The sequence below is a fragment of the Odocoileus virginianus genome, chromosome 18 (assembly GCF_023699985.2).
Source record: "Odocoileus virginianus isolate 20LAN1187 ecotype Illinois chromosome 18, Ovbor_1.2, whole genome shotgun sequence".
Lineage (NCBI taxonomy): Eukaryota > Metazoa > Chordata > Mammalia > Artiodactyla > Cervidae > Odocoileus > Odocoileus virginianus.
In genome coordinates, this window is record NC_069691.1 from 1937862 (window position 1) to 1947882 (window position 10021).

A 10021-nucleotide genomic window follows, 5' to 3' on the forward strand; every position below is an offset into this window, starting at 1 on the left:
AATCTTGCTAAGAAATTATAATTGACAACTTAATGCAGAGAACAACAGAATAAACCTAAGACATCTTAAAACTGACTATTTTTAAGAGTTAGTAAATATTGAAAAATAAGTTTAAAACTACCTTGGAGTGAAATGACAACATCCATCTCTATATTTTGTCTTGAGACTCATATTCAACCTCACTAGGGCCTAAGAAATAAAAATTTAAACAGTAAGATATCATTTTCGCCTTATCTGAATGTCCAAAAAATTAAAAGATTGATTACAACTAGGGTTGAGAGTACTTTTGGACACTGCTAGCAGATGGATACACTGGTTCAATTTTTTAGAAGAGTAATCTGGTGATATTTATGCAGATATACTCTGATGACCAAAAGTGAAGAGGAACTAAAGAGCCTCTTGATGAGGGTGAAACAGGAGAGTGAAAAACCTGGCTTTAAACTTAAAAAAAAAAAAAGAAAAAAAATATCATGGCATCTGGTTCCATCAATTGTGGCAAATAGAAGGGGAAAATGTGGAAGCAATGATAGCTTTTATTTTCTTGGGTTCCAAAATCACTGCAGACAGTGACTGCAGCCATGAAATTATGTTTTTTGCTCCTTGGAAGGAAAATTATGACAAACCTAGACAGCATATTAAAAACTAGACACATCACTTTGCTGACAAGGGTCCATATAGTCAAAGTTATGGTTTTTCCAGTAGTCATGTACAGACGTGACAGTCGGACCATAAAGAAGACTGAGCACTGAAGAACTGATCCTTTCAAATTGTGGTGTGAGAGAAGACTCTTGAGGATCCCTTGGACAGTAAGGAGATCAAACCAGTAAATCCTAAAGGCAATCAATCCTGAATATTCATTGGATGGACTGTTGCTAAAGCTCCAATACTTTGGTCACCTGATGTGAAGAGCTGATTTATTGGAAAAGACCCTGATGCTGGGAAAGATTGAAGGTAAGAGGAAAAGTGGCTGACAGAGGATGAGATGGTGAGATAGCATCACCAACTCAATGGACATGAATTTGAGCAAACTCCGGGAGATAGGGGAGCACAGACGAGCATGCTACTGTCCGTGGGATTGCAAAGAGTCGGACATGACTTAGTGACTGAACAGCAACAAATGTATATATCCTTTAATGATATAATTCCATTTAGAATATGACTTACTGAAATACTCTTACATGAATGAAGAGACATTAAAAGATGGTAAAAAGATGTTTACAGCAGCACTGTTGCTTAAAACAATCTAAATGTATTGGTAGAGAAATAGCTGGGTAACTGGTAAAAACGGAATAAAGGTTACCCATGAGAAAGATAGCCTTTACGAACTGATACAGAGACATAATCATAAAGAATTAACTGGAAGAAAATTAACTTATCAGACAGTGACCCTATTTTTGTTTATAGAGCCCTTTAGAAACTACAATCAATAACTGTTATATTATTTACATAAGAAACACATACACCAAACATTTATCCCAATAGACATATTAATGTTTTAAGCAAAAGGCTCTAAGCATAATTCAACATATGCAAAATTTTAAAAATATTCGTGCTTTGTATCATGTCTTTGGGAAGAACAAATTAAAGGAAAAGGTTCCTACTTTTTGTGAGGGCAAACTTAATTCTATAGCCCTTCTGGCTGAAATTGTGACTAAAACCCCACATTTATAACATGACACAAAATGACATCTAAAATAACAATGTGCTAAAATTCAATGTGCTAAAGTAATTGAAATATCTTATAAGTTACTCTGTCTTTTTAAATCTAATGAAAGATCTAAGATAAGCAGATTTAAAGTGTTGGTGGCTTGCCTTTCTTGCATTAGACTATTGTACCACCAAGAGCCATCAATAAGCAGGCTTCACACAGACCTTTGTATACAACTGTTAAGTATTTATATATATGTATTTCATCTAACTATGAACAGGTGCATCAATTTTACATGTTTTTTTTATTACATACCTCTTTAATTTGAACCTTTACTTAGGCAAACACATTATGCCAGAGAGGCTAGCACAGGTTTTTGTTGATGCTGCTTCCGGATGAACCATTCAGTAAGATCCCTATCCTGAGATATTATAGTACTGATTTACATGATCTGTGGCCAAAGGGACATTGACTATTATTATACACAGAGCAAACATTCTTTTAAGTAGGCTGGCAGATGGTTACAAATTGGCATGATGCCCCCAAAGCCTGACAAATTAGTCATTTGCTAGATACTCACATCAGCATAGTGGCCTATCATATCACATCGGTCACAGCGTTTTCTCCAGGAAGCTCTTTCAAGACATCTGTGAGTGGAAGACATAGGCAAAGAACAGCCTAAGCAATAGCGGGCCGGACAGGCATACTGGAGGTGCCCTCTCTCGGAACAGAGGCAGCAGGGGCGGACTTTCTACGTGACAGACAAACAGAAAAACCTCTTTAGCAAAATGCTTCAGTCTCAGATAGAATACTTCTTTTTCAGTATAACTGCTTAAAAAATTATTTCCATTTGGGAACCCAATGAAGGTCAAATCAAACATAATTGTAAAATCGAACAAAATATCTTAAGTTAGAGTCTTAACAAAAGCCACCTGTATCCTGTGGTTGCCACAAAGGCTTAGTCTGCATGTATACTATCAGCTGGCATCTATTCTTATGCCTTGTTTTGTAGAATATTGACAAAGTCGAATGTATCTAAGATAGATAGTAGCATGATGAAGATCTGGAAGCTAAGTCATAGGAGAAAGATACAGAAAGAGCTTGCTTTGCCTGAAAAAACAAAGACATAAGAGGAAACCAGAGAGCCACCTCAAATACCTGAAAAACGATCATTTGGAAGAGGGAGTAGGTAAGGGATGAAATATCTGTTAAGGGCTCAGTAAGTCAAGAAATGTCTAAAAGTTCTGTGTTATTTCAAAGGTTAATGTATCTGTTGAACATAATTTACATCGATAAACATTTATAAATGCCTAAAATTATAGCTTTCTAGCAATGAAAATTATCCCACAATGAAACAAGCTGTGTCATAAAGTAGAAGACTTAGAACTAAAAATGAGTCTCAAGAATCTGATTCAACCTCCTTATTTTATAGGAAAGAAAAGAGAAGCACAAAAGGTGGAATGATTTGCCTAAGGGTGCACAGCTACTAAGGGGATACTGAAACTGATTCTAGCTGGAGACTTATTACCCTTACTACTACTGGAGGCTGTGACCTACACGAACATTTAACATGAAATGTAACCCATATATTACATAACATTTGAATTCGAAGGTATTTAGGGTTCCAACTCTACTACTTTAACAATATGGAAAGAAACATTTATTTCACATACTTGTGGGAGGGGGCAGTTTTTTGACAAATGGCCACATTTGTCACAATTTCTACAGGTAACATTTTTGTTGGCTGTATAGTATCGATGGGTCCATCTTCCAGATGATCTTCTACTACCTATCTGTGCCTAAGGGAAAAAAAGATCAAGGATTAAAATTATTTCACTCTGTTCAACAGAATTAACAATCATAATCTGTTCAATTTAGAAGCGAGCAACAGGGAACTTTATGTTCTTAAGGGAGTTAGAAAAATTTAAAAGGGTACCATGAAGACAACTCTACTTTTTGTCTGCCCATCTCTTGTATTCTTTTACACTTCTCCATGTGATTCCATTTCTTTTTTATCTTTCTCTGCTTATAGTTCAGGTCTAGTAAGGGCGCTGACACATCATTTAGACATTACAGTGGCATTCAGAGTCAAAGATATTGCTGACATATATCTGAATGTATACCACATTTTTCTGAATGAGAAGCTTGCCTAAATTTTTAGTTAGGGGTTGGTGTTTTTAATGATTTTGCCCTTTACAAAGTTATAAAACCACAGAGTCACCAAATACATTCCTTCTTTTGATCAGCCCAGGGTTAATCCCTACAAACTGGATTTTAACTTCTAAGAGAGAAAAAGATAATGTCCTCCCCCTAGAGTCCTTTTAAGATCTATTCTTCCTACACTGATCCAATTCTAGATGTCCCATATTCTAGCCAAAATCCAGTATCATGCAAGAGAGTATTAGCAAAACATATCATATGGACTATCTAAAGAGGAAAAACTAAATGTCAACCATGCTTTTATCTTGTTTGGTTTAATTTTTGAAAAAAAGTTCATGTTTCATTTATTATCCTATTGAATTAGCCAAGTAGGTCTCAAAAGGAGACACAATGTAATTATCTCTTAAAACTTTCCTTATACCAAATTGTACAATTATTCTCTTTTCGAGCCATCTGTCACAATTAAGGCTAATAATTGAGAAAGACAAACACCTGCCACATCCTAAATATAGACTAACCATTTCCTTACACTGAAGCAGCAGTTATTTCCGGTGTTGATCTCTAGTGGTACCAGGCAAAATGGGCTGAGAGGACTCATCACAGCAGAGAAGAAGCAAAAGGGAAAGGGGACTAAATCATTATGGCAATTGACTGACTGGAGAAAATCAAGGCTTAACCATGCTTCTGAAAAATTCAACCACCCATAAACTAAAATTAAACTTTTTCTTACAAGATACTTGGACTGCTGCTACATTTAAAACGCTTATTAAGTCATCACAATGAAGTGAAAGGAAACTACGAATCAAAGGAAATTATTAATCTATTATTCACAACTCTGATTTTACCTCAATGTCTTTGTCACTGATGAACCAGTTCACATCATCTTCTCCTACAAAACAAATAAAATATGTTACTCAATCTTTACACCTTTAAAGCACTTGATTGACAATAATTACTCAGTTTGTTAGTACTGATATTGAACTACAAAGGTGTAATGAGAAATGTAAATCCCTTAACATCTTGACTCTGTTACTACTTCTGTGGCTCTGAAAATACTTAAACTCTCTTAATCTCAGTTTCCTTACCTGTGAAATGGGAGTAATGGTATTTTCCCTGTATAGTGTACCTAAAAAATCAGATGAGATGTGCGAATCAGATGAGATATGTGAAAACGCTTTGAACATCATCAAACTGTAAACCTCTGAAGGGACCAAAAACCCAACAGCAGGTGCAAAAAAGAAATCTTATCTGAACTTCCCTTATCTGACTAAAGCCTGTTTCATGAGCTAGCTGCCACAGTCCCTTTCCCCAACTCAGAGGTCTCTAATCAGGAGTCACTGACCGTGGGAACCAGGACATTCCTCCAAAACTGTGTAAAGAAGCCCATCACAACCTTCTGTCTTTGGAAGCTCTAAGTTCTCCCTTCTGTTACGCTGGTATACAAACTTCCACCCTTCAGCAAGTTGCTCAGTACTGAGTGCTCCCACCTTTGGTCTTTTCTCCTGTTACTCTCTCTACTCTCAGTTCATTCGCAGGCCTCCCCACCATTCAGACCCAAGTAGGCAGAAGAAAGGTTTTTCCTTCCAGTATATAATATAAGTATTAACTGTGTCCACCACCTTCTCACTGTAGTTGACTTTCACTGTAATGTTTTAAAAAGTTGGACTCTGAATATTATCTCATGATTAGAGCTAGGAATTTAGCACTATATTTTACAACATCAAAAATAGTGAAATAAGAGAGGTCAAATATCTAGCAGCCGGTGATTGGTTTAAAAATACAACTAAAAACCTAGCGGGGTGGGGAGCTCTACCTTTTCCTTTATCAGCTGTTTTCTTCTCCATGCACTGCCCCTTTACAGACTTGCAAATGGCTGCTATTCCCTTGGTCCACCCATGGCCAAGGAGGAAGGGACATACGACTAATGCAGAAGCTAAGGTGTCAACAAAGGATTGAAAGATTTTTTTTCTTCCCCTAAAGCAAAGTTAAGATTTCCTCCTTTCTCCTATCTACACTTCTTCTCTATCTCAAAACAAACAAATAGATCTTGACTATTCTTTGAAAGGAATTCTGAAGAGACATGAAGTAATCTACATTTTCCCAGAAAGAAAGTGAAGTTGCTCAGTCATGTCTGACTCTTTGCGACCCTATGGAAACTGTAGTCTACCAGGCTTCTCCGTCCATGGAATTTTCCAGGCAAGAATACTGGAGTGGGTTGCCATTTCCTTCTCCAAAGGATCTTCCCAATCCATGGATCGAACCCGGATCTCCTGCATTGTAGGCAGACACTTTACCCTCTGAGCCACCAGGGAAGCCCATGTTTTTCCCCAGGACCACCCTTATGGCAGAAAATGAAGAAGAACTAAAGAGCCTCTTGATGAAAGTGAAAGAGGAGAGTGAAAAAGTTGGCTTAAAGCTCAACATTCAGAAAACTAAGATCATGGCATCCAGTCCCATCACTTCATGGTAATTAGATGGGGAAACAGTGGCTGACTTTATTTTTCTGGACTCCAAAATCACTGCAGATGGTGACTGCAGTCATAAAATTAAAAGATGTTTGCTCCTTGGAAGGAAAGTTACGACCAACCTAGAGAGCATATTAAAAAGCAGAGCCATTACTTTACCAACAAAGGTCTGTCTAGTCAAGGCTATGGTTTTTCCAGTAGTCATGTATGGATGTGAGAGTTGGACTATAAAGAAAGCTGAGTGCCAAAGAATTGATGCTTTTGAATTGTGGTGTTGGAGAAGACTCTTGAGAGTCCCTTGGACTGCAAGGAGATCCAAGCAGTTCATCCTAAATGAGATCAGTCCTGGGTATTCACTGGAAGGACTCAGTTGAAGCTGAAACTCCAATACTTTGGCCACCTGATACGGAGAGCTGACTCATTTGAAAAGACCCCGATGCTGGGAAAGATTGAGGGCGGGAGGAAAAGGGGACGACAGAGGATGAGATGGTTGGAAGGCATCACTGACTCAATGGATGTGGGTTTGGATGGACTCTGGGAGTTGTGATGGACAGGGAGGCCTGGGGTGCTGCGGTTCATGGGGTCACAGAGAATCGGACATGAATGAGTGGCTGAACTGAACTGAAACAGGAGTAAGTGTCTAGAGATATATTTTATTTTTTTAGAGATATATTTTAAAATAAAATACTTTTACTAAGAAAACCAACAGGCTGCTTTACAAAAAGACCAATCCATAGGAAAGCAGAGATGCTGTGCTGATGATTATTTCCTTTATAAAATTTGGAGGCTGCATCCATATATTGAGAGTGGAGAATACATTAAATAGTCACAGCTTCTATTCCTTCATCACCAACCATGCTGTTATTCTTTCATTCAAGATTCATCTAAGGAGCATGCTCTGTTCTAACTTTCAAAGCTGCCCTTTGTATCTCAATGTCCTTCATCATTAAAACTCAAAATGACCATTAAAAATCACTAATTACAAAATTGACTTAATACTGTCCTTAAAAAAATGAACTCCTAAACCAAGGAAATGCAAAATAGCAGCCCCAAACCCCAATAAATTTACACATGAAGAGGGAATATTGAAAAAAGGGAAGGTTTATGAGAGAGATCAGCTCCATTTAGATTGTTTTAACATACCCGTGGAATTCAACAATATCCAGGTTATATACTAACTCCTCCTCAACAAGCTACAGAATATTCTTACTGTAGAAAATTTGCCAACAAGTACACAAAATAGGCTTAAGTTACAAATGAAATCAGACCTCTTGGTGATAAATGAAGCAAAGACATCACCAGGAACATACAAGTCAACTCTTGGCCCTACTCATGGTTCAGTTTTGATTCTATCTTGGTAATGACAGCTGACTCTTATTTCTATTCTGTTTGCTTCTTAACCTCAAATACAAACCTAATGGAAGCTTTTTCTAAGGTCAACTCATTAGAACTTCCATAGGCAGTCATTCTCCACTTCATTAAATTTTTGGTACCGATTTTGTCAGAAACCTGGGTTCCAGTCTTAACCCTATCTCTTATTTGTTATGTGCCAAAGGGCATGTTATTTATCCTCTCTGGGACTGTTTAATAATGAATTGGATTAAGTGGTATCTATGGCACCTTCTAGCACGGAGTTTCTGTGATTCTATCAACTTTTCATTCATTACTGGAATCAAATACACTATTACTTAAGCCTACATAACCTAAATCCTCCAGACTTCTGCAACCAACTCAGTGTCTTGCCTTAAAAACAATGTCCCACAGGGCCGAGGAGCACCCCTCTTCTCTGTGTGTGCTGCCACCACCACAGAATATAAAATGGGATTGCCCTTAAGTGTAAAATTAGGACTGTCCTAAAGATGCCTAATTTTGACTCTTACCTACCCGTTAGTCTTGTCTTGCTAAGATCTATGACTATGATTCTTTTCAGACTTTAGAATTATAACAAAGTAATAGCTGGTAACTCTGTCTTTGCATTAAATTAGCTGTTTAACAAATATGTATTGAAAGGCTACAATAAGCAAGGTGCTATGAAAGTGAAAGTGAAGTAGCTCAGTCGTGTCTGACTCTTTGCGACCCCGTGGACTGTAGCCTACCAGGCTCGTCCCTCCATGGGATTCTCCAGGCAAGAATACTGGAGTGGGTTGCCATTTTCTTCTCCAGGGGATCTTCCTGACTGAGGGACCGAACCCGGGTCTCCAGCATTGCGGGCAGATACTCTACTCTGAGCCACCAGTGAAGCCCTTCCACCAGGGAAGGTGCTATAGAGTAAACAAAAATGAGTAAGAGCCTGTAACCCAGTTACAAGCTGAGTGCTCAAGAATTGATGCTTTTGGACTGCGGTGTTGGGGAAGACTCTTGAGAGTCCCTTGGACTGCAAGGAGATCCAAGCAGTTCATCCTAAAGGAGATCAGTCCTGAACATTCATTGGAAGGACTGATGCTGAAGCTGAAACTCCAATAATTTGGCCACCTGATGTGAACTGACTCATTGGAAAAGACCCTGATGATGGGAAAGACTGAAGGCGGGAGGAGAAGGGGACGACAGAGGATGAGATGGTTGGATGGCATTATGATGGATGTGAGTTTGCGCAAGCTCCAGGAGTTGGTGATGGACAGCCTGGCATGCTGCAGCCCATGCGGTCGCAAAGAGTTGGACACGACTGAGCGACTGAACTGAACTGAACTGGTTTACAATGCGGTGTTGATTTCTGCTGCACAGAAAAGTGAATAATCACGTATATGTGTGTGTGTGTATCTCCTCTCCTTTTCAGATCCTTCTCCTATATAGCTTAGAGAGTACTGAGTAGAGTTCCCTGTGCTATACAGTAAGGCCTCACTAGTCATCTATTTCATATAGCGTCTGTATATCTCAGTACCAATCTCCCAGATTATCCCTCCCTCCACTCTCCCCTTGGTAACCATCATTTGTTTTCTACAGCTGTGACTTCTGTTTTTGTATGTAAGTTCATTTGTACCATGTTTTAAGATTTCACAAGTGATATCCTACGGTATTTATTTGTCTTTGTCTGACTTGCTTCACTTAGTATGATAATCTCTAGGTCCAACCATGTCACTGCAAATGGCACTGTTTCCTTCATTTTTATTGTTGAGTAATATTCCATTGTATGTATGTACCATATCTTCTTTACCCATTCATCTGTCAATGGACATTTTGCTTGCTTTCATGTCTTGGCTATTGTAAACAGTGTTCCAATGAACATTTGAGGTACATCTAACCTTTCAAACTGTCTTTTCCTGGATGTATGCCCAGCAGTAGGATTGCTGGATCATATGGTAGTTCTATTTTTAGTTTCTATTAGGAATCTGCATCATGTTCTCCATAGTGGTTGTAACAGTTTTGAAACTGTCAGTCTTTTAAATTTTAACCTTAGAATGGGTGTGAAGCAGTATTCATTATGACTTTAACGGTCATTACACTGATGAATACTGTGAATAAAAACAGTTTTGTTGCCTCTTTTCTGACCTGCACACCCTTTTTTTTTTTTTTACCTCACTGTATTATACAGGACCTCCATTATGATACTCAATATCAGAGGTGATAGGAAATAATCTCTGCTTTGTTCCCAACTATAGGGAAATATATATTTTTTCATAATCAAGCATTCTGCTTTGCTGTAGATCTTTCATAACAGGTTTAAGAAATTCCTTTCTATTCCTAGTTTCCTGGGTTTTTAATATGAATGTGTGCTGAAATCAATACCTTATCTGCATCAACTTAGATAGCC

At 38.1% G+C, this 10021-nt stretch overlaps 1 protein-coding gene across 1 annotated transcript in view; it reads right to left on the reverse strand.

Annotated features, from left to right (window-relative positions):
* ZCCHC7 (zinc finger CCHC-type containing 7) overlaps positions 1-10021 on the reverse strand; it is a 237757-nt gene that overhangs the window by 52050 nt on the left and 175686 nt on the right. The window contains exons 3-5 of the mRNA XM_020884816.2: positions 4654-4697; positions 3322-3447; positions 2229-2399 (exon numbers count right to left, since the gene is read on the reverse strand). Coding sequence (XP_020740475.2) covers positions 2229-2399; positions 3322-3447; positions 4654-4697 — 341 coding nt within the window. The remainder of the gene's footprint in view (positions 1-2228; positions 2400-3321; positions 3448-4653; positions 4698-10021) is intronic.